The 26,387-nt window shown below is 38.5% G+C and overlaps 1 protein-coding gene across 1 annotated transcript in view; it reads right to left on the bottom strand.

Moving 5' to 3' along the window:
* CMC1 (C-X9-C motif containing 1) overlaps window positions 1–25,688 on the bottom strand; it is a 44,755-nt gene extending 19,067 nt beyond the window's left edge. Inside the window, exons 1-2 of the mRNA XM_053938209.1 lie at window positions 25,439–25,688; window positions 13,689–13,781 (exon numbers count right to left, since the gene is read on the bottom strand). Coding sequence (XP_053794184.1) covers window positions 13,689–13,781; window positions 25,439–25,463 — 118 coding nt within the window. The 5' untranslated portion in view covers window positions 25,464–25,688. The remainder of the gene's footprint in view (window positions 1–13,688; window positions 13,782–25,438) is intronic.
* Window positions 25,689–26,387: the final 699 nt, after the last annotated feature.

Below are 26,387 nucleotides of genomic sequence, written 5' to 3'. Positions count from 1 at the left end.
ACTAAGCCCAACAATGAGTGTTGCTAAATGGTTTGTGCACCGTCAGTAAGTAGTATTTGCATGAATTTGACAGCAGAGTGAAAAGGACAGATTCCCCAACAGCATTTTGGTTTAAAACTGCTGAAGTTTTATAGTTACTCAACAGATGGAGCATATAAAAAAAATGAACTCACACTAGTCTTGCTAAAGCAAAAACATCTTTTCCACACCATTCTCACTCTCCACAAAGAACTCAAAACTTCCTCAAGCTGTTTGGAATGTATAAAATAAAATATAAAAAATCATCACACATACATAAATACATGAATATGCCTTTCAATTTCCTTAAACTTGGAATAGTTTTCAAAAGTATGGGGACATCCCTATTACAAAGAAAAAGCTGAAGAGCCGTTAATACTACTACTCAACTGTCATGAAGCATTGTTACACGTAGCTAATATAAAATATTTTAAACTTAGGATTTTTGATGTAATTTTCAATATAAGTCATTGAAGACACCAGAGAAGCTGTGAGCTCTTCTAGCACCCCATTAAAGGCTAGTTAATTACTACTTATATCTTAAGTTATATAACCCTAATTGCTATACCATTCTTTTGCATTCCTCTTTTCCATATTCTATTGAAAGCAATGGTAAATTCTGTTCATTAACTAGATATATGCTGAAGCCTACATTTAATATAAAAAAAACCCAAACCACTCAGAAAAGACATGCAAAGAAGAACAGAGAGGAAATCAGGACAGATCAGACATGACAAATATAATTTACACCAGAGAAAAATAGACTTCTTTTCACCATTTGCCTTATGAATCATTTTGACTGGGCTGTCAGAGTCACTGTAGAAAATTATCACTCCAAAGGCAGGAAAAAAAGTAATGAGTAACAAAGTTTGAAGTTGCAGACCGTGGTCACTCTTTTTACTGGATATAATTTTCTTCAAGCTGAAAGCACGAGTTCTCCCTGTGAATTTAAATGTCATTTTTAACATGACAGCATTAAAGATTTTGGGCATTTGTGTTTAAAATTCTTCATGCTCCTGAAAACAACCCTGGAATCTCAGGGTTCAACACCTTCCCTAAGCCATTTTGGGGACTCTGATAGAAATAGTTTTCCAGGATGGTTTCTGAATAAGTCTTTTATTTTTCTTTTTCCTTTTTGCCTGTTTAACATAAATCAGATCATCCTCTTTCTTCCATTTAAAGTCCTGCTTTTATTCAGATCACTGCCAGGAATCTGTCCAATGTCTGAGAACACAAATTGTTTGGCATACAAAGAAAAGTTAGTTCAGACATTTAATCCCAAAAAAACTTAGAAAGCAAAAAGTATTATTTTTTTTGTAATAAAAAATTGGTAAAATAGAACTAAGCAAAAAATAGAACTAATGCAAAAAGCATTCTTTTTGCTGTAATTAAAAATTGGTTGTTATTGCTAAAATAGAACTAAGCACTGAAACAGGCTATAGTAGCTGAAACATTAACCAGATTACAGGACAAACACAGGCACACTAGGTATGGCCCCAAGAGAAGAGGATGGCCCAAAATGTCTTCCCAAAGTATTTTGCAGACCTGCAACCCTTTCATGCTTGATAAATGTGCCCTCCAAGGGCACTCAAATTTGATAAGCATTTCACAGAACTGAAGTTCATGCTTTTGAAGCATAGTTAGACCAGTCTAGATTGCATCAAGAAGTCCTACTTTCAACCTTCTATGTCTTTCCACATTATACATTTTCTGTACTTTTCTCACATATTAAAACATAGCATTCAGAACTTCTTTTTGCAAAAATTAGCTGTCTTCCTAAAATAACTTTGTTTAAAAGTCTGACAGTCTACAGCCATAGGTGAGATTACATCTCAAGCCACAACCTTGCAGTGCTTTATTTTCACCTACTTCATGAGCATCCCATTACAGCAAAGAGCATGGGATATTTCTGTCACCAGGAAACAAAGCAGGATCTTTGACCTGTATGAAGCCTGGCATGCAAATGTAACAATAAATTTTTGATTTTGTGCTTCAAAAAGGACTATTTAAACATCCCTGAAATATGTTGTTGATCTGAAAGCTTGAAGAACATTATTTAGTGTATATTGAATAGGAGGGAAAGGAAGAATAACTAGAGCCTCCTTGGGAGATTCCAGATCACAGCCAGAAAGGAAAAAAAACTGTAAAGTGTACAACATTATGGATGATAAAAGTAATACAAGGAAATCCTGAACTTGAATATCAGAAGCCCAAAAAAATAGGCATTAGTGACTTAAAGAAACCGTTCTTTATACTCATTTTAGGAAAAAGATAAGAAGGCAGATCTCTTAACACCATAATGGAAGTTCAAGACTCCCTACAACCATTTCAACTCCTTTGCAATACAACAAATAAATACTAAGAGAAGAATCTGTTCACTTCATCCACGGGAAATTTTCATGCACAGGTCTTCTATATTTTCTTCTTCAAAATTCCTCATATAAGTTCTTTCCTCTTCATTATCCCATCAGAATTACTACCTTCCCTCCTTTCCATGATTCCTTTCAAGTCCTTTACTAGTAAAGCACTCAAATCTAGGACACAGCAGCTAAACTGCTTTTCTTGTTCTCTGATCAAAAATTTAAAGCCTCATCCATACCTCCAACGGTCTGTACAGCTCTAGCATTCCTTGATCATCCCCTCTCCTATCCTCTGACCAGCTCTGCAGCTCTTGATTCCTCATCCAAAACACCTCTCACCTTCATTACATGATTACACTTCCTACAGAGATATCCATCCTGATTTGGGGCAGCAAATGTTCCAGGTGCTCTTTTCTGCAGGACTGTTAAAGTTCAGAGGAATGACAATACAGCACAAGTGTCTTATGACCTTTCAGTACCGTAGCCTTTACTCCCTCCTTTCTTAGCCATCAGACCTTTAAGTAAAACACTCTTCAGAGCACAAATCTCCCTACTCTTTTTATATGCAGCACCACAGAGACAACTACTGGAAAGCATTTACAACAGCAACAAAACTAAACTTGGTGGTGGGAAAAAGGGGGATTATTTTTTGTTGTAGTTATTAAAAGGACCTGAAAAAATAACATACAAGAGCATAGTTTTATTCAGCAACAGACAACATTGTCTCTAGCATTAAAAAAAAAACACTTGTGCATTTCAGTGTTGTTACCATATGACCCATTAACTACTACATCAAATAATAAGTGCTAGAGGGACAACTCCCTCAGTTTGAGCTAAGCAATCTTTAGAACTACTGCTCTACATGTAAGAAGAAGCTTAAAATGTTTCCATCCCAAAACAGGATAAAAATTTGAGATTTCATTTTTTCGGAAAACAATGAAGAACACTTTGACCAAAAAGCTTGAAGGACACTTAGAACACCACATCTTGTTGAAAGTGGGTATAGTTGCCAAACTATATTTCAACTTTGTGTTACCTTATTGCCTGATAAGATCTGTGATTCCTGCCCCCCTTTTTTTTTTATTATTTTTTTTATTGATTCTGCTGAGTTGTAACATTCTACACAAAGATATGTACAACAGGTATAGGAGATCAAAAATACAACTCTTCAACATACAGGAGATCAACAATACAACACTCATAATCCACTGTCTCATTAAATAAAAGCATATTAAGTAAAATCACAACTCCTATTCTACTCACTCTTACTCTGATTTCCCTTTAGTATTAATTCCTGTTGAGCTTCATTTCAGTTTCTGAGATTTGGAAAAGCAATTTTCTTTGGCAAATACTCTTGTCAATTTCATATGTTTTCTAAAGAATAGACAGAAGCTTTCCACTATCACCTTATGCTGAATACAAGGTCAATATATTGCTTTTAGGCTGCCTGAATGCTCACTATTTATTGTATTTCTTAAGACACAGAAGCAACATTTTGACCAAACTAAGTTTTATTTTCCACTGCTGAACCTAATGGCACCTATACAACACATTCTGACTTCAATAGTTGAAAAATAACCTATTTTCTGTGTGAAACTAACTCCAGGGTAATATTAATAATTAATATACAACATAAATATTTATACACCAGCAATGAGAATATAGCATGACCTCTTAAAAGTATTAAAATTTATTTACACTAACTGCTAACTGTGTAACTGTTGAATGTAGTATCTAAGAGGGGTTTATAATGCAAAGTTTCAAAGCAACTACTTCATACATTGTTAAGGACAGGCAGCTAAAACAGCAGCTACTGTGAGTCAGGTGAACTGCCACTGCTCTGTCCACCCACGCCACAGTAACACCTCACTGTAACACTCTAACACTGCACCCATAGGTTATTGCCACCATCAATGGAATGGATGCAAAAAACCCCTCACAGAATCCCAAGTTTGCACTCACTTTCTGGTAACAAGAATGACTGACAGAGAAGAATCAAAATGTGTCAAGTGGAAAAGAAAACAATGAGATCAGCAAACACTGTATATAACACCTGGGAAAAGGTATTAGTCAGTGGCTGGAACAGCACCCTCACCCTTTTGTTGGGAGAAGAACTTGACCATGTCTCCTCCACTATGGACTCCCCTCACACAGTTCCCTAAAGACTGATCTAAATACCATGAAATACCCCAAGATCATGAGATACAGGCAAGGTTGCATTTCTCTGTTTTTACAGTTTGTGCCAATCTTACCTCACCAGGACCCTAAGACACAAAACCTGCTATTCAACCTAACCCTGCAGAGTGTACTAGTGGAGAACTGGAAATAATTAGAGCGCATAAAAGGCATATAAATCAATGCTAGCATCAATCCTGAAAAAAACAAGTTTGGAGAAATTATGATAGAGAAGACACTTTTAAACTTTTCTCATCAGTGGGCAAGGAATTTCCAGGTTCCAAAGTCAAATGAAGACAGCAACAATGATTCAGTATTAATGGGGAATTTGTCAGGGAGTAGTAATATGACTAAAGGGTAGGAACAACTGATGATTCGGATGCTTAATTTCAAGTTCAACTCTTCCAGCAATCCAAGAAATGATACAAAAGAACAAAGGCAATTAGTTTTTTTCTTTCCTTATATACAATTAAAGTATTCCCATTCTGCAGATGTTAAAACACATGAATCCACTCTGGAAGAATAGTTTTCCTCCTAAAACTGCATCACCAACTGAACACCATAACACAATAATTGTATCTCACCATAAGAGCTGCAAAAGAAGCAAACCTACTGTTCAACTTCCAGCAGTTAGCTTGGTGAGTGCTCTTGTCATGGATATTACTACCATGTACTACAGTAATCCAAAACCACACAGGCATCTTCTATTTACACCAGCATTTGTTAAGAACATGTAATTAATCTGGGCTATATTAATCTATTTATACTGGACAGGGAAATCAATTTGAAATTCAGGATCTTAGCTGGAAACCAATAAAATGTGTAACTTGAGAAAAAAAAAAATTGAAAGACTGCACAAAACACAAGTAACCTCTTGAGGTTCTCATCTATGAGCTTGGAATTACCAGTATCACTTTAAAATCTATACATAAAAATCTCTACCAGGTAAGAGAATCAAAATCAAAATGGGGCTTGTAAGATATGGCAACCTGGCTGAAATTGATATTCATTAAAGTACTCTTTGCATGAATAGGAGCATTTGGACTCTGTGGTCTTTATCAGAGCCCCAGCTGGTAATGGTTGAAGGTTAATGCCTTACCCCATTCTGTTCTATTTTCTGTCCTAATTAGTCCTCTAAATCTATAGCTGTGAGCACCAAGTGTCTGTGCTCAAAAGAAACTAATTAATGCTAGCAAATTAGATCAAGTCCAAAGATCCAACAGCCAAACTCTTAAATGCTCCTTGTTAATAGGAAGTGTAGCTGTCAATAACTGCTGTTGGTGGCTATAATGAGGCCTCTTTCTTTCACTGAAAGTGATTTCATTTCTCTTTGTCCCTGTAAAAGCTGTTCCTTTTCCTAATAAATAAAATTAAAAAAAAAAAAAAAAAAAAAAAAAAAAAAAAAAAAAACCACAACAAAACCAAAAAAAACCCCACACAACTAAGTTGCAGTGGTAAAGCTAGCAGCAGTCTGACCCATTTCTAGTCATCAGCTGAGTTGAAATGACATGGAGGGGGGGAAGAACAAAAATAATCACACCAAGCAAGTTCCCTCCCTGGACATTTTCTTCAAAGTGTTCAAAACTAGTTAGGAACACTGAAATTTCTATCATCAAGCAAGACAATATACCTTCATATTTCTTTTCTATAATTAGCTGAGGGTAGCTAATGCTGTCATCATTCACTCAAACAAACAAATAAACAATCACACACAAATCTACACTCTCATATCTTCAAATTCTAATTTACATATAGCTGTTCTCTCTGCCCAGTTTGTTGGAGCAAAGCTCAATATACCATAATCCCTCTAGAGATTGTATTAATTCACATAGTTAAATGTGATGAGAGTAAATGTTCACTGGAAATATATAGCACTGCATATTTTTTTCCAAAATAAAAGCCATTGTGTGCAAATAAGAACATCATACAAAGATTCAGCATCTCAAGGAATGCAAGCCAGAAAAAAAAGCTTATAGCAATTTACTACCAGTACTAAATATAAGTGTATACTATCAAAACATCTAAAATAATTTAAATAACTGACAACTGCAGAACACATAAAACATAATGTAATATCAATAGTTTCATATAATGTCATGTGGTCGCACATGATATGACTGTAATATACGTCAATATTCAGATAATAAAAATAGCATCAGAGGACAACAGTTTTCCTCCATTCTCCACCTGCAGCTTTATTGCTGAATTGAAACTATGTTCTCAAATTATACTAACCTTCCTCTCAAAATGGAGTTGCAGATAATGCAGCAATTTTTTTTTTTTTCATCCTCCTAAGAGAAGGCTATTGTGGTCATAAAAATAATCTGTGATTCTTCCACTGTAATCTCTCAGGCTTTCCACCAAACTCTGAATAATATGGACATAAGCGCATGTAAGCAATCTCTGATCACAGCAGCTCAATTTAAAAAAAGGTACCAGCAGCTGTCATGTTAACTCATTGATTTTTATCAGTCACTTGATCTTTTTGCTTTGGTCAATTAGAAGATCACTGTGTTCCCAGATACTCCTAGGAGATGTGAACTTGGAAAAAAAAACTGTAAGGACTATATTTTCACAATGATGCAAAGTTGATGAGCGAAGTTGAACTGTAAATGGTGATTTTAGTTTTCATTTACTGTAAGACAAGAACACTCATCAAAATTTTTAAGTAGAGCTGTCACGTAATTTGCCTCTACTATCAGTCTTAGCATCTTCTAATATCAGAACTGTACGTGCCAACAGGTTAATCCTCCCTCAGCATTCAACAAGGGATGGCAACAATTAACAAAACTCAGTCTGCAATACCAGGGAAAGTAAGCAACATCAAGCAAGATTTGCTAAGGATTTCACACGTTTCATTATCTGAATTTCTGATAGGAAAGTATATCTAAAAAGAATGCATTTTTTAAGAAGGAATATCTAAAGGTGTGCTTGGGCATTTAAATGTACAGCACCACATGTATTTCAATCAGAAATTTCTTTGGATTTATGGACCTTGCTATGTCAGGTGTAAGGGTCATGGTCTAGAGCAGGTGGCCCCTACGGGGACAGAGATAATGTCAGCGACAGGACTGTTGAGTAACTGCACATTATCAAAACTCTGGATGACACTGGTCATGCTCAACTGTAGAGAAGCCTGCAGTAGTGTTGCATCCCATCATCTTCACTAAGTATCAACATGAGCCCTGAGGAGGAGAGGGCTAATGGGAAATCTGGAGAATGGGAGGAGGATGGTTGCTTGGAAATGTCCTTTTCCAGCCACACTTTCTAAACCATTTTTAAAGCCCTGCCAAATATTATGAGATTTTTTCAGCAATGTAACTCCAGTTGCTGTAATTACACAGCTCCTCCAGACAACAGAACCAACACAACAGCGTTCTCTAGAGAAGGTTCTCAACTCAGTACAAGTAGAAATATCTTCCTTGTGTCTCCCTCATAAAAATTTTAAAATAGATTAATAATTTTTTTAAAAGGACAGAACAACTTGTCATCTTGATCAAATGGATGTCTCCCACAATATGCTTAAAATAAGAAATGGCCACATTTAGTCCACCATCTTTCTAATGGCAGAACCAGGCTGAGTTGGACTATCTGTCCCTGCAGTGACCCTGAAAAGACTGTAGGTCTATTTCCTATTGAATCCTTCAACCTTACAAAGGAGTCTCAGTTACAGAAGACGTCTGCAGGTCCTCTTCGTGACCTTAGAGGCCCAAATCCAGATGATGTGACAACAAAATTCAGAGGGAAGAAGTTCAGAACTTAAACCCCTTGTCACTTGAGCAAGTTGCTCTTTTCCCAGGGGAAAAAAAAAGGTTGTGAGGTTTTGGGAGTGGGCAGAAATGCTTTACAATACAACAAATACACAAAACACCTACAATAAATATAATACATAATTAATTTCATTACTGACTCTGTGACACAGTAATATCTTTTTGGGATCTCAATTCAATACAACTTCTTCAGAGTCGAAACTCACAACATCTCAAAGTCAGTCAGTTGTTTCTATTTTCCAAGCCAAGTAACCCAAAGTTAAACCAAATTAAGCTGACAGTCCAAGTTTGTGTGTTTCTGTTACCAAAAAAAAAAAACCAAAAAACATCAAGTTCAGTTTCAGAATTATAACTTTGGAGAGCAGAGTAAGTGCTCTCAAGAAATTAGATAAACTTCTCTGTAGAAATGATCAAGAATCAACCACAGCTGCTCTATCAACCACAGCAGTTTTTTCTATGACTGTCCCTAGTTTTAGAGCATGGAGGTGTCCCTAGTTTTAGGGCATGCACTCATGAAAAGCAAAGCTCAGCTGGATAAAACAATAGAACTTTTGATGTGCTAAAGATTACCATTCTGATGAAAAAGAATGGTGAGCTCCAGGTTCCTGAAATTTGCTATGATTCTGCTTTGAAGAAGCTTACTCATATTTAAATTTTATAACTGGAAATTAAAGCAAAACAGGAAATCAGCTTGCTTAAGAAATTACTTCATAAAAGCATTAAGTGAGGAAACAGCTAACAAATGATCCTTTTAGTTACTTAGGTTTGAAATGCAAGAACATGGTAATACAGAAATATATCATTTAATATTGTTCCAGGCAAACTGATGCTACAGTTTGTAAAAATACAGTGAAACATTCCTGTATGACAATGTTTTGGGGGTTTTTGTTGGCTTGTTTTTTGACACTTTTGCCCACAATTTCACATATACACATACAGTCCATGGATATGAACAAAATAAAGCATATTTACATAACACACAGAAAATTGACTAGTGTTTCCCACTAATTCTGTTAACAAGCATGTTAACAGAATTACGACCTAAGTCAACAAAATTACTAATACATCCATTTTCACTGAAAAAAGTGCTTGAAAATCTTAAATAACACAGAAATCATACTGAAGTGGAGAGCTACAAAATTCTTAAGAAACATACAGCACACACAAGAGCTTTTACTGGAACGATCTGAAAAAATAGTTGTAAGCAAATTTAAATAATCTAAGTAAAATTAAATATGACCAGAGTGGACATACTTTCCATGGTTATTTCTTCCCTAAGCCATTTTGGTAGGCTGACAACCAAGCAAATCAATGAGCCACCCATTTAACTGTGTACTAGGGTAGCAGGATCACTTCTTAAGTTAACAAGACCTTTTTTTTTATTTATTTATTTTTGTAATCCTTGGGGTTTCTTTTCCCTGGATGGCTCTGGAACACGTGCTGGACAGCCTGTCATTACTTGCATTATTAGCTCTGATAAGCACACAGCTCTAGGTGGTATAGCTGCAGGCTAAGGTACCGGGCTGGGTACAGATGGACCCTGTGCTCATGCAGAGCACTATTGAATGTATAGGGGCTCCCCATAGGGACACATGTGAACCCAGCCTGATCAAGCCAATTGTAAGGGCCCATGCTTGTGGAATAGCTTTATTTCCTACGGTACCAATGCATTTATCACAATTTCCTAAAGACAAAAAGAAACAGAGGTCTACTAATAGGAGTTTCTGAAACATAAACTTAACATAAAGCAGAAAAACCCCATGTTGAGAGGAAGTTAAATGAATATCTCTGCCCTCAGTGTACACAACTCCATTTCATGCATGTGTGTACACTCCACAGCACAAAAACCAAGTCACAAGAGCTCTGATTACTTAATTACACAGCTTATGTTCATAGCTTATAATTGTTTACAGCATAAAAAGCATAGCCTCTGTACTCTGATTAACACCTATCCCTGTGTACTAACAAGACAAATTTATTCCAGGAATAATCTCACAATGGATTTATGAGATGGTAAATCTACTGATCACAAAACTGCTTAAGCTTCATTTCCCATGATTTGGTCTCTCCCCTCCACCCACATGAAAAGGTGTACAACAAAATAACTGAAGCCCTGCTACCACCTTTTTCTTTTAATAGAGGTATTAATGTGGGGTTTTGCTCACCTATTTGATTAAAAAAATTGTTTCAGAAATACCCAGTTTCCACTTCTAAGTTTCACACAATTTGATCAAATCTGGCTTACAGGTGACAGAAGAATGACAGGGAGATAGATGTATCCACAAACCTTATTTTCCTAAAGATACAAAACTAAACTCTACACAGGAGAAAGAAGGAAGAAATTATAATTTTGCTTAACATCACAGAAAAAGAAAAATCATAACATTTGGCTTTAAAATTTATGGAGGGAAAAAGATGGAGAAGCTGCAAGGTAATGGTCCACAGCTCAAGAACCTCCAATACTGGTTTCTGCCACAGAAAATGAAGATGCTGAAACCAAAGTCCTCATCTTACACAAAGCTCAGAGGAGAAAAACACATTCACACAGTCTCTTTGGTTAACCTCAAACAATATTATACATATAGCAAGCTCTCAAAATACTTTTAACCAACATCTTTCAAATGACCCACACTACTGCAATTGCTTTTCATCTTCATTTTTTCCCCCAACAGGTATAGAATTTGAAGTAAAAATGATTCAACTATTGTTCAAATGGAAAAAAAAAAAGGTCTGTTAAGTCCTTCTGGCAGTGCTGGAATGGAAGGCACCTGTTACATGATGCCACTTTTCTTTGGCAGATATTACTGTAACACTACTTTTTTTTAAAATTTTTGGAGAACCTCTAAAAGCAGCTGCTTAAAAATACACTGGTCCACTTTACCTAGACTTGACTCTAGTCATAGAGTGCCCTAGTGATAAAACTCCAGAAACTTCCTTTGAAGTTTCTTAAGTAATAGCAAAACACAAAAAGCCATATGCCACTGGGGAAACAATTGTTCTTCCTGCCATGGTAAAAGTCACTGAAATAATTCAGGGAAAACAATATGGCAACAAGCTAAAATGCACTCCCTTGTCAGTAAATACTGTTGGAAGATCCACAGAAGACCGTGATGAAGATTTGAAGAAATGAGTGTGAAACAAGTTACATAGTGTAGGAGGTTTGCTATACAGTCGAGTGAAAGTACAGAAGTTTTTAACTTCTCACATCTTGTGGTATTTGCATCTCATCAATGAAGTGCACAAAAATTTCTCTTTTTTTGTGAGCCACTAAAGGAACAATGTACTGGAGAAGATCTATTCTCAACAGGAAGTGGCTTCTTGAATAAAAAACAATGTATTATGGAAAAAGTGTGCAAATGTAACTACTTATGGAGTGGCTGCTTTGACTGGAATAAGAAAGGGATTCCAGACTAAGGCTCCAGACTGAGAGAGAACACTGCACATGAAACTCCTTCACTGCCTCACTCAGGGGTGAGCTATTGCAGCAAAGTAGCTGGAGCCAGGAGTGCACAGTGTGCTACAGGATGGCATCAATATTATAACTTGACAAAAATGAGCCTTCAAACAGTGGCATCTTTACCAGACTTTGTAATGAGATGGGGAGGGGCCACAAAAATCCCTGGCAGCGCAGAGAGGTTTGCTCTCTGGATAACTTGCGGCAAAGTGCTTCAAAGAGTTGTCTTTTCTAAAAAAAATGTGTCAGGTTTGACAAGCGCTCCAAATCCACTGACCTTTTCAGTGATGACACGTGGCTATGAGTAGTTTGCTACCTAGCAGAAATTTCCAAACACTAAACACTCAATGCGTCTCTTTAAGGTGAAGGTGTCATTTTAAAAATTACTAAGAAAGTAACTCCATTGCAAAAGAAACTTGCATTTTGGAGAAAACATTTTGAAAATAGGTATTTGAATATGTTCACCTAATTATGTAATTTTTGGTTTAGTTTTGTTGGTGAACAAAATGTGTGTCACCTACAAAAGCCTCCTATATCTGTACACTTTAGAAGGATACCAACAGAACTTTCTAATCTGTTAAAAATCTTCCCAAGTAGAGTTTTAGGGAGTTGAAAACACTGACATGCAACACTTTCTTGTTAGTTTGGAAGAAAAACTGATTGACATCAGGGGAGAATATAATTTATTGGCCCAATTTCAAGCAAAGCCTTTGCAAAACTTGTGGATAGAACTGAAAAATGAGAATAGTTAAGTAAAATTTAGTAAGTGCAAGCAACTATGTACTTCTTCTATGGGGATCTCTGCATCTCTGTAAGGTATTATTTCCAGGCATGACACCCATTAAGATCAAGTATTGAAATAAACTGAACTTAGAACCAGGTACTGAAATTCCTATATCACAGGGCTGAAGACTGTAAAAACTAGGATGCATGTTCAGTTGTACAGATCTCAATAAAAAGTACTATTATTAACAGTAATCTTTTTAGATTGATAAATAGCTTAAAATATTTTAAAGTATTGTTTGTTTCATCTTTATCACATCCTTTTTTAACTTCTAATTTTATGTTTCACAATGTACATAACATACAAGTACAGCGATACATTTACATAATTTATAAATGAATATTCCTATATTGGGATTGTGCAGTCAAAAAATTTTTACTGATGGGATGCATGAACAAAAGAAGTTTAAAGAGCTCAGGTCTGGATGACCGGATGTGAATGCCCTCTACTGAAAGCTGACACTTGTACAGAATAATTCCCTGGCTTTTCATCCATTCTTACATCCCCTTTATAGCAGCATTCTTGGCTAACCTGTGTGTAAGCAGCTCTCAGCAGAGGGGGTGACACCACTTTAAAGAGTTATTAAAGAGTTATTAAAGAGTCCGGTACTCTTCACAAGAAAATGGAAGCAGAAGTGCACTGCATCACCCTATTTCAACATCTGTCTAGTAATATGTGTGTGTTTATGTGCATGGATCATTTCAGTGCTGGGGCAAGGAAAGGATGCAGTAAGTCAGGAATATTTAAACAAATTTGTTATAATTAGAGAAGCCTTAACTGAAGGTTTGCATAAGGCAATTGAATTTATATAAGTATTAAATTCTTCATAACACAGAAACACAGTAACTCTTGCACTGCTCTGTCACCACCAGACTGAGATGTGAAGAATTTTGTATTAATATTAAATTCTACAGCCCTTGAGAACAAGTAATTTTGGAAAATAGTCCACATCCCCAAGCAGCCAAAGCCAACACAGTAGATTTATATGCTTCAGTACTGGTTTGACAGTGAGCTGATAAGATGGAGATCACACATATTAATTCTCTGATATGATTTCAAAAACAAGGATTATATTCAGGGCACAAAAGTGAGTACATCTGATCTCCTAATGAATATTTGACTCTTACCTTGCACCTTGTCTAAACACAGCTCCTTGGCTCGATCCCTCATTATTTGTGGAATCAAAACATCTTTTTCTACATGTCTCAGCTTAGAATTTTCTGTAAGAGTGAAAAAAAGATAATTTTGAAAAGAAAAATTTGTTATACATCAGAAATAGTCAATCTAAAGAAGTAACACAGCATTGTTTACACAACATACAGGAGTACACTAAAACTGTCACAAACAGCAGCAGAAAGTACCAAAGGAGGACCACACAGATCAAAAGGACAGAAAGTCCAAAATTTGCTCAGATACAAAGATGAGCATTACCCTGAATATTTCTACTCTTTAATATGCACTGTGAAACAAAAATAAAGGAGCAAACTCTGGCAGCACCTTTGAATTTCTGCCTTATTGAATAAAAAATCTGCATATAGACAGCACAGCAGTTAAATACTTTTATTTCTGGATACTAATATTTTTCTATGCACATGATCTGTATGTGATATTACTAGTGGAATCTGGCAACAAGAGAGGATTACAATGAGCAATAAACAGAATCTGAACTAAAGACATTTCTCCTCAAAAATATCCTTCTTAGCATTTCTACAGCAGGAAAATACCCCTCTATTCCGTACATACAACAGAAACACTATAAACAAATCGCTCATGATTTAGATTTGCTTCCATGCTCTGATTTTCATATTTAAATATTACAAATATCAGATTTCTACAAATATATTATTTTACAGATTAAATATTACAAATATCCTTAATTTTAACTTTCTGCAGAGTATCGGTGCAATTACTGTACCAAATACTTGGTGCAGTATATAGGCTACAGACAAGACAAAGCTGTCAGAAAACTTCCAAGCATGTTTTGCAAACAGGACAAATCAGTTCAGCTGAATGACATGGCAGGAACCACACCACCATGCTACGTGCCTCAGCTCCACTCCCTCCAGTCAAAGCAAGCTGGCACTGCAGCCTTCCTGCCCTCTCCCCATCCCTATGATGATCTTTTCCCTCTGCCCACACAGACATGCTCAGCAGCCCTGTGGTGAATGAAAGTGGAAGTTAATTTCTTTTAAAGGCAAATAAATTTCCTGTTAGCTAATTTTTCAACTAGGTAAATTCTCTGATCCAGTTCACTGTAGAACTCCAAAGCCATCCATATGAGGGAATTCAGTGAGACGAGGACAAGAAGACTGCAGTATCACGAATACCACTGGCACAAATTACAGCCTTAATTTCTGCTCCCCACACTTTCTTTTTCTAAACTCAACTTGGCTATACCGGTGCTTGGAGTACAAAGAGTACAAATGCAGATACAGTGAATCAAGTGGGTCACCAAAAGGGAAGTTTTACCAGTGCCGCATTGCCCTCACTCACCCTCATCATATCATCATTATTATGCACCTAACCTCTCAGTGAGTGAGCAGGTAAAAACAGAAAACTAACCCAAATACATGTGAAAAAGTGCTTCTCAGCTGATTTACACTTTGGAGTAATTAGATCTACTTATCTACTTCCCATAATTAGCATCATAGACTATCCTACATTGGAAGGGACCCACAAGGATCATCAAGTCCAACTCCTGGCTCTGCACAGGTTCAACTTTTATACCACAGCATACATGGAAAGGAAGCAGAGAGAGGTCTTTAGGGCCTGGGAAGAGCAGCTACACTTCCCCTACTGGCAAAGCTGGCCAGAAGCATCCACGATTTTCACAATGACAAAGCACAGGCCTCCAGTGTAAGGATCAGCTATCCCTCTACTGACAAAGAGGAGAAGTGGGCAGGAATGCAGCTAAATGCTAGAAAGGAAATAGGACACAGGGCCATCTGGAAAAAAACAAGCAAGCAAGCAAAGAAAAAGAAACTCAGAAAGAGAAGATTTCCCTGATAGCCCAGAACAGTCAAAAAAGATTGTCGGGTTTTCTCTTAGGTTAAACACCCAATCTTCTGTTTGATTATTCAAAAGAAAGAGGCGTAAGACTGATAGCAAGGAGTAGCTCTACTGGTGTTAACACCAGCACAACCAGAACCATGACAGGACTGTGCTCCAGGCAAATTCCTTCTTTTTAGTCCCATGCTGTCAAGTCTACAAATGCTGAAAATGCAGGAAGAAGAGGGCACATCAGGACACTGGGAAGCATCCAGTAGGAAGAAAGAGAAGAGAGCTACAACAGTAATTCAAAAGTAATTATACAGCAGTATAAAGGAAACTACAGCAAAAACTATTTATAAACTCATCTACAGTTTTTAGAAGTATCTCTTGTGAAGTATCAGTTTCAATGTTTTTTTTTTAATTTTAAAAATGTTTGTATTTACAGGATTTTGGTTTTGTATTTTTAATTAGAAAATATTTAGTACTTAATAATGGTTGGACTTGATGGTGTTAAACCTAGCCTAAGTGACTCTATGAAAAGCCCAAGCAATTTTAATCAACTTATACTAAGTTTCAGGCTCTGAAACTACCTCTCCAAATATCTCAAATGCAGATGTTCAGTTTAAGTGAGTTTCTACTGGAGTGAGTGAGTTTACTTGTGAGTTTCTACTGGAACATCTTAAATATGTGAATATTTTTCCTTGATTCTAAACTATCCATTGCACTACAATTACAGTGATTTTCCTTCAACAATCTTAAAACTGAAGTCAGTACTGAAGTCAGTATCCCTAGCATCTATACAAAATATTTAAGAAAAATAAGGTGCAAATATTAAAAATAGCAGATACCAGCTAAAGCAAACGTGTTCACACACAAAGCACCTGCATTTCTGATACTGATGTACAAGCACTTGCAAGATCATCATCAATTCAAGCTATCCATCTCTGCAGTAACATATATGGCAACAACTTTCAAAGAACACCTCAGAAGCAAGACTTCATCAAAAAATAGGACACAACCATGATGTAAAACTATCAACTCCTTTTGCCTTTTTTCAACTATATTACAGTTTCCAGAAGAAGAACTTTTTTCCCCTTTTTGGAAGTTCTATTCTGCACTAAGAAAGGTACTTCTTACTCTTAAAACCAGATACCTGTGGACTAGTCCCTACAGAAGAATCTGCATTTCAACACCTGTCTTACACCTGTTTTATATAATCATGAAAATATTATTCCCAGACAAGTAAGAAATAGATTTTCCTATAGTTTGCCTTCTGCATTTGAAAGTTGATACCTTTGTAATCACCCACATCCTCCACACACTTTTCCTGATCTTCTGGGTAGGCTGTTTGAAGAGATCATCGCCTTTCACCTCAAAGTGAATCACCACATTACCCCAGACAAATGCTAGCAGAAGCTTTTTCTTCTCCCTCTGCCAGCCCAAACTTGGGCATTTTTGTTAGATCAATTTAATACTCTGGTAGTTTACCCTTACCTTACCTTCTGATGAAATTTCCAAGTACCATCAAACATTACAAGGGACAGATGGATGAACACAGCTAATCAAGTAAAGGTTACAAAACAAAGAATAAATACTACTAATACTAAAAAATAATTATTTTGTAAAAACATACACAGAGGTTAGCCAGAATTAAAAGCAAATTAAGGCTTCCAGGGGCTACAGCTAAGTCACTAGCTCCTTGAAAATATAAGTCTACAGACAAGGAATCCATGTGATAGAACTACTGAATGTTTCCTAAAGACTCATCAGCAGATTCCAGAATGCTGCTCTTGGGGACAAAGAACAGATGAGAAGATAAAGAACAGTTAAAGAAGTTACAAGTTTGCAGGGTAAAAAAAAAAAGACAAAAGGGGAGAAACCTACAGAAAAGGGAATACCTTTGTGAAAGAGAAATTGTTTTCCATGAAACCTCAGCCCAGTGTAAAGAATTAAAGAGAGAGATTACTAGACTGGGAGATATCCCTATTCACCAAATCACTAAGAAACATTTCTGACTTGTTTTTTTTTTTAACAAATAAAATCTGAGGGGTTTGGCAAATCTCAGTGGTCGTGGTTCTCGTTGCATACAATATATAGGGCACAAGACTACAGTTGTAATAATAGCCTTCTGTGATTGATCAAAACCCCCAGCTGCAAAAGCTCTTTCTTGCCAGGGAAGGCCAAGGACCACAGCTAGTCAGTTTAATAGTTTTCATTATTTTTCTAAAAGTGACCAAGCTCCAAGAAACTAATATACATTAATAGGAACAAGAACATCCCAACCACTAGAACACAACAAATTCACTCTGTATGGAAGCTGGGAAAACAGATGACAAATACTTTGCTGACTTTCTAGCCTCTGACCAAAGGACCCAGGACCTTGAGAACAACACGAGCAATGTGTAGAGCTGTGCTGCAGACAGCAGACCTTTAAGGGGAAGAGGAGGATGAAATACAAAGCTGCTTTATAGTCCTTACAACAAAAGGGACTGTAGCAGCTACTCATATTAATTAGAACACTATTACGAGAAGAGGATACCAAGACAAAAGCTCTCCTAGAAGAGTGTCCTGAGAGAAGTCATATAATCTCCCCGCTTCATTCAACACAGATAGTAACTGACTTGCTCACCCTTTACTCATCCTGCTGGTAGTTAACAGCTCTGCTCTCACCTCTTTCATGACTTCAGGTAGCAGAGACACAGATTACTCAGGAAAGTTGAAATCTGCTCTATCCAGCTACTTAAAGAAGCCTCACACTTTCTCCATCCAAGGGGAACTGAGTCAAGCAATTCCAGTAACAGTCTTTGAAATGTGCATTTCTAGTTATACAACTTGTTATTTGCATTTTATTGATTTTTTATTTAGCCACTTTCAAAAAATGTTCAAAATAGTACTTTAAATACTATTGCTTTTCGTTAAGAATCACAGTGTGTATGAAGAACAGAGAAAGCTTTCTATCATTTTAATTAGCAACTTTACTACCGCATGCTTTTCTTGAAATTCCAGTTCTATCAACTTTTAAACATCAATTATATTCCTTACTAGAAAAAATGCTGTAGAAAGTTCAGTCAAAGTTCGTGAATCCAAGTTAAAATACAACACTCCACAAAATACATACATTTTAAAAGCAATTACTTTCATTATTTTGGAAGATTGGTTGAGAAATGTGGAGCCATAAAGGGAACCTTCTTTTTTATTACACCTTAATATTTTTTCCTACCAGTTGCCATCAAAGGTAAGTAATTGTGAGTAGACAGATTTCTAAGATACTCTTCTTTTTTAAGCTAAGAAATAAAACTCAAAAAAGTATCAATAAGAACTTCAGCACTAGAAATAGCAGTTACTAAAGTGAAAAGGGAAGAAAACCAAAGAGATGCATGCAGAATTACCATTCTTTAACCTATATCACATTTAAAGAAAATGTCCACTACAAAGAAGCTGTTTTTCTGGAAGGTCTTGTTTTAATCTATGACGAGTCTACTAAAACTTGAATTTAACAGCCATTCTGTCATTTCTTCCATATGCAGACCTATAGTTTACACAACACTTGAGATGGTTTGGAGAATGAATAACAAGTTTATTACTAAGTTGCAAAATTGCGTTAATTTAGAGGATTCGGTTATTCTTCATGTCACTTGGTAAAAATTGTTTCTGTGAGGTAAATACGCCATTTCATTACAAAGTTTTGCTTTAGAACACTTGCCTATGAGCAATTATAAAAATACACTAGAAAAGTAAACTTTTCTTAATAACAGAAGGAGCAGCACAGTGTCCACTGCTTGCTTATTGGCAAACATTCCTTTCATCAATCAGACTATTGGTTCTAGACATTAAATGTTTTTTACAAAAAAATCAGATCTATTTTAGTGCACCTGTAACAATGTTTTGAATAAGCAGATATAATTAGAGCTTAGTACTCCTCCAGGAAAAGAATGCATTCAACTCAACATTTTCATCTCCATTATTCTGCCTAGCTTATTCCCCTTGTATTAAATAAAAATTACCATTCTTAGGTTAATTCATGTGAATCATTTATGCATATGTGCATCACAAAAACTTATTCAACAAGTATGTATCATGGAATCAGACTGTATCAACTACGTAAAATCTCTATTTGAAAACACTAAGTCGCACATCAGAACAAATTCATTTAGAGATAGACCCATTAAAGTCATGGGAGAAAAAACCAACTTATCTTTCTAAAATCTTAGGGTATTTTCCTAAAATTGTTACTTTAAGTATCCAATCCTGTAGCCTTTGGGAGGGCTTCTGTGCCTTTACCAACAAGGAGTTGATGGGGTCAAAGCTACAGAATAATTTCAGCATCCTGCTTTGTAAACCTTGGTCCTAAAAAACCCTGCAGAATCCTGTTAAAGAATTTTATCAGTCAAAGACATCCAGTGTGAACTGACGGATGATGGACCAGGACCAAACAAACACCTTTGTACATATGTGAAATACTACTGAGTTTGGTAACTTCATTTGCACATCAGTGCATACAAACTAGAGCCTTAAGTAGTGAGCTTCTACTGAGGTTTTGAAGCATAGAAGGACGATCTGAAATGACAGAAGTGTTATAATCCAAGTGAAACTAGATCTGTGATACCCTGAAACTCTAATTTAAAAGCAAAAGAAACTTATCAATGCAGCTTTTCCATGCAGTATCCCTTTTTCTTCTTCTTTAAATGTATATGAATAAATTTATTTGTATTTTAAAAGTTACAGATTTTGAGATCTTTCTAATACTGACATCATTTTAAATTAAGATGGAGTACAGGGATGACAACACCAGGGAAAATTTCCAAAGCTTAAACTTCTCACCATTCTATCATCACCTCAAAGTCAATTTTCACCTTTTTCACTGGCTGAATTTGTTATCTTACATTTTGCTTTTGAGCTCATGTTCCTGCAATATGGCAGTACTGGATTACGAGAAGGCTGTTTGCTAAAAGTGAACAATGGCTGTATTACAGCAAGTCTGTAATGCCTAGAAAGAAAAGGAAAAGCAGACCTACAAAGCACACTTTCTTGTTAATTACATGCAGATTGCAAATGCTCATACATCTCGTGTGTAATAAAGCCGACATGAGGAGATATTTTTACACTGCTGATCACACAGCAAATCCAGTTACAGGCCCTGAAAATTAATTACAGATTAGGACTTAATATTTACTACTGGAAATAATGCAGCTTCATTAACACGTAGCCTGTACCATTGTTCAAGTATGACAGACTTGCCAGTTAGGAAAACTTAGGTTGTGAGCTACCTATAAAGGAAACACCTCAGCCCACCTCAAATCCCATCTGACAACAGATGAGAATTCCAGCAAAGTGCAGTAAACACAACTAGGGCTGTGGGCTGACCAAGGATTAAACCAGCAGAGCCAGCCCTAATTTCCACCACTGTAATGCTTCTAAGTGCTTCACTTGGTAACTGATGCAAAATCCTCAACACAACTTTCTGTCACTTAAACGAAACACCATGCAGCAGGGTTTCAGCAACCAAATGCACATTCCAGGGATTTTTCTGAGATGCCAAAATATACTAACAGCACAGACACAATTCAATTCTGACATATAGGATAAGGTTGTACACTTTTTTTAAAAAGTCAAGCCCACACATTTGAGCACCTCTTGTCTGAAATCAGTCCCATGTGTATAATCCCTATTTCTTCTATGCCCTTTCTAACTTACAGTGAATCATGTCCAAAAATTTACTGCTCACTTCCACTTGGGAGTAAGAAACAGAGAAAGGTCCTGAAAAAACACAAACTATCTGAATTGTATAAACCAAACAGATCACATAAAATAGAGCTAAGCAGTGACATAAGAAACTGTGCAAGAATTTGCACCAGAAACAAGAGATGTGTAAGAAGTAAATGCAACATAGAAAGAGCAAAATACCCAATATGGATGAGGAAGAGATGCAGGAAAATCTAACAACCAACAAATCCCCCAGTCATTACAAGAGGAGATGTTAACCACCTAAGATTTGCCACCATGCCCAATACCATTAATCAGCTGCTCCAGCACTAGATAATTTTCAGAAGTGTGTGACAAGGTGTAATCAAAAACAATATAAATCACAAATAAAAGCTTCATTATAGAAATAAATCTGCCCAAACTCCTTGAGAGGTTGAATATTTAGCTCTTTAGCCACTCCTTTCAAGATAAAATTTACACCTTTCATTGCAAATAAAGAACATCACACACAAATGAAGAACAAGGCTTATGAATAACAGGATCGAATACCATTCTTCCTGCATTAAAAAAAAAAAAAAATCTTTGACGGGAAGTAAGGATTAAGAGACAAATAAAAAACAATGCCTACCTTTGACTTCTGTACCTCTGTAGTAAGTGAGCAATCAGTACATACAATATAAATGAATGAACATCTTGGAAACTAATACCAAAACACACCAGTGTTCTCTTAAGTTTCAGAGCATGAGGTGACAAGGCTAAAAGCCTTCCAGTTACATTAACACAAGGATTGCAGATGTTATTCTGGCAACTTATGTTATTAATCACAAAACTTATCTAAAAGAAGTTTAATTAAAAGTTGAAAAAGAACAGCTGAAAAATAACTTTTACTTCTACATTTTTCCCCTTAAATTCAACATTGCTTTATCCCTTATTATTTTATCCTTTCTAGCTTTTGAAGCTATAATTTCATTCTTTTCAATGTATTCTTCTAGCTCTAGTCTTACTGCCCTTGCCACTTTGAAAGAAGTCACATACATTCTGCAAGCCCAATTTTCTCCGTCCACTGACAAAACTGCTGTTGTATTTAACAACCTACACTTCCACCTGACATGAAGAAATAGACATGTTAAGTAGCTTAGGAAAAATATCAAATCAGTCTTCAGACCCTCTGCTTTTAAGCCCTATGTCAAGAATAGGTATCAAAACCTGTATTTCTATCTCAGCTATTGTCCATGACTCCACTTTATGCATCTGTGAATCTTCAACTAGGGATCCAAACATCACCACCTGAAAAATGACAGCTATAACCAAGTGCATATTAAAAATAAAATGAGCTTTCTCATAACCCATGGCCTCTATTCCTAAAAGCAGCACCATACATAGCTTTGGAAGTGCTTCAAATTCGATGCTGGGCTGTAGCACATTCATTTTAGAGAAGGATAAAACAAAATAGTGTAACATTTTCCTAAACTGGGAGAGGCTGTTGACTCCCTCAAAGGCAGAGAGACCCTCCAGGAAGACCTAGACAAATTAAGGACTGAACAATCACCAACCATGTGAAGTTTAACACAGTTTAACACCTGGGATATAGCAATTCTGGATGTACAGGCAGACTGGGGAAAAAGCATCTGGAGAGCAGCACTGCAGAAAGGGACCTGGGGGTCCTGGTTGACAGAAAGCTGAATGAGAGCCAGCAGTGCCCTGGCAGCCAGGAGGGCCAGCCCTGTCCTGGGGGGCAGCAGGGGCAGCATCACCACCTGGGCAAAGGAGGGGATTGTCCTGCTCTGCTCCTCACTGGGGCAGCCCCACCTTGAGTCCTGTGTGTTTTGGGCACCACAATACAAGAAGGATATAAAACTTTAGGAGAGCATCAAAAGGAGAGCTACAAAGTGGTGAGGGGCCTGGAGCCACCCAAGGAACAGCTGAGGTCACTTGTTTGTTCAGCCTGGAGACTGAAGGGAGACCTCATTGCAGTCTACAGCTTTCTCACAAAGGGAAAAACAGAAGCAGAAGGGGACATTTTTTAAATTCGATAGTAGGAAAAGGTTTCTCATCCAGATGGTGGCTGGGCACTGGAACAGGCTCTCCAAGGAAATTCTCAGGACATCAGGCCTGACAGAGTTCAAGAAGCATTTGGACAACACACTCAGGCACGTAGTGCGATTCTTGGGGAAGTCTTGCAGAAGTCAGGGCCAGGAATTGGACTTGTGGATCCTTGTGGATCTATTTCAACTCAGGATCATCTGCGATTTTATGAACATAAAATCTTGTGAACATGTTTACTACTGATTTATTTATTGGATATAATCACCTAATGACACAACCACAGTTTCTTCCCAAACTATGGCTATCAAAAAACTCCTCCCATACAAATCACAACATAATTCACAGGTTCTACAATCTGAGCTTCAGAGGACTCCTTGATATTCGCTCCCTACTGCCTTTCAAAGCCATTAGAATACTTGTGTCTTTTGTGACCATAAAATGAAGTATCAGTCATGGTAACAATTTACAGACTGTGATCCTCCCTCTTTTTTTTCTCATATATGAGCCAAGAAGCAGTTAACAATGTTTAAAACATTAAAACCTACCAAACCAGGGTATTTGGGTTAACACCTTACTAATACAAACAGGGCAGCTCACACCTCTTGCAGCTATTGCTCCAGTTTCTCTACTACCTCACTTAGACATCTCCACATTTCGTTCATTCTGAGGTTTTCAACAGAGCTGTATAAGCCAGATACTGATGGGGAGTGGGGGGAGGAAAGCAAAAGATAGTGGATAACAAGGTAGCAGATTTAGAGAGGTGTCAGTAAGCAATGTCACTGCTCAGGAGATGAATCTCAGTATTGGTGCCACACAGCAGGTACCAAAAGTACACCCTTAGCAGTCCTACCACAGCTAACGTACAACCCCAGTATGGTTTGGGAGGGACAGATACTGTCATTACATGCATAAATATGGAAGCAGAACGCTGATGACTTTAGTGTTTGGTGCCATGCCTTTTGTTCTGCACTGAAATCACAACAGACTGAATCGCTAGGATTAGCTCAGTTGGTTACAGCATGCTGCTAATAACACCAAGTTGTGGGTTTGATCCCATTATGGACCATTTACTTAAGAGTCAAACTTGATGATCCTTGTGGGTCCCTTACAACTCAGCCTATTCTGTGAATCTGTGAACTAAGTAATGTAATACTAGGCTTTTTCCAAAGGACAACCGGGATGTGAAATTATGCTGTAGATGAACATCTACCACTTGAAATACCATGGTAAGCTTTATAACATTTTCTTAACTAATTAACAGATCAATGCTTAGAGGATACTATCAATAAACCCAGAACTCAAATATATATGAATGCCTTGTTTGCAAGGCCTGCAGACCCAGGTCCGAAACCATCCGAAACAGAGAGCCTGGCCTTGGCCAGCATCCTTCGGCTTTTGGAGAAGCAGCCACAGGCGGCTGGGACGGAGGTGCACAGCCACGACCACTGCAGGTTACCACCACCTACGGGAGTCTCAACACCTTGCACTAGCTGAAGGGAATAGCCTTTTAAGACACCAAAGCGAAGGCACCTGACTCGGGAACTCTGGGCACAGTGAGTGAACATTACATGGGTATAAAGGCCACGGGCTTACATTCATGTGGGCACGTGTCTATAACCATTCGGACAAGACCTCGATAGCACGAAGCCGAGGACATCATAGCCTTGGTACTTTGCCTTTACGTTTGTTACACAGCCAGAGAGGCCACAGCAGGCACCCGCGGGCGCCTGGACAACCCGGAGCTGCCTTCGCCCCGCGTCCTGCCGCTGGAGGTCACGGCGGCGGCAGCAGAGCGGCAAGGAGGGAAGCAGGGAGGTGGCGCCGGGAGCCCGCTGAGGGCAGCAGGAACGTCCCAGTCCACCCGGAACCTCGCGGAGGCCGGGACGGAGCCCCCCAGGGTAGCCCTTCCCAGCACCCACAGGCAGTGCGCCGCAGCCCAGGCTACCGCCCTCTCCGGCGGGTGTGAGGGGCCAGCGGAAAGCAATGGGGGTTTCCCACAGGAAGCCTTGGCGAGGCGAGCAGCGGTGGGGGAGAGGAGGGCGGGGGTGAAGTGAGTATGTCTGTGGGGACGCTCCGCCGCCCCGCCGTCCTCCCTTCTTCCCTCCCTCTTTCCCGCCGGCCCGTCGGCCGCCCCTACCTGCGGCGCCGGGGGCAGGCTCCATCTGCGGCCCCACGCAGCGGCGGCAGCTGCGCACACCGTGCGCGACACTGCCCCGGCCCTGCGGCGCAGGCGCTGCACATCCCGGCCGCTCCTCCCGCGTCGGGCGGAAGCGGGGGCGGGAGCGCTGTGGGCGAAGGGTGTTGTGCGTGTGGGTGTTTGTGGGCACGGGGGCGGCCCTGAGGCGGTCCTGAAGCACCGTGGCTGGGCCGCCGCTGCGGTGAGCGGCTCCGAGGGACCGTGGGTGGGCTCATACTGTGTGAGTCACCGAGGGATCACAAAATTACAGAATGGGTCAGGTTGAAAAGGGACTGCAGTAGGTCATCTGGTCCAACCTACCTGCGCAAACAGGGTCATCCTAGAGAATTGCGTCCAGATTGTTCTGGAGTATCTCTAGTGAGGGGCACTCCACACCCTCTCTGGGCAAGCCGTTCCAGTACGTGGGCACCTGCACAGTAAAGAAATTCTCATGTTCAGGTGGAGTTCCGTGTGCATCGGATTCTGCTTGTTGTCTCTAGTCCTAGTCTTTCGTACCACCGAGCAGGGCCTGGCTCCATCCCCTTTGCACCCCCGCTTTAGATATTTATATTGATAAGGTTCCCTGTCAGATATTTCTTCTCGAGACTGAACAGGCCCAGCTTCTTCAGCCTTTCCTCATAAGAGAGATGCTCCAGTCCCCCACTCATCCTCATTGCCCTCCGCTGGATCCACTGCAGCAGCTCCATGTCTTGTACTGAGGAGCCCAGAACTGGACTCCCGACAGGCCTGGGTGCTGAGCACCAGGTTCCCGGGAACCTCAGAGAAGGTTCTGTGTGTGTCTGTGTGTGTGCAGCCTGTGACAGGGACTGGTGTCACATCCTCCAGCCCTTGGGGTGCTCGAGGCTTCCACAGCAAGGACTTGAAGTGGCAAATGAGAATTTCATTGGTG

The sequence above is a fragment of the Vidua chalybeata genome, chromosome 1, assembly GCF_026979565.1.
Source record: "Vidua chalybeata isolate OUT-0048 chromosome 1, bVidCha1 merged haplotype, whole genome shotgun sequence".
Taxonomy (NCBI): domain Eukaryota; kingdom Metazoa; phylum Chordata; class Aves; order Passeriformes; family Viduidae; genus Vidua; species Vidua chalybeata.
The sequence above is the reverse complement of the archived record's forward strand: the minus strand, read 5'-3'. Positions and strand labels throughout refer to the sequence as shown.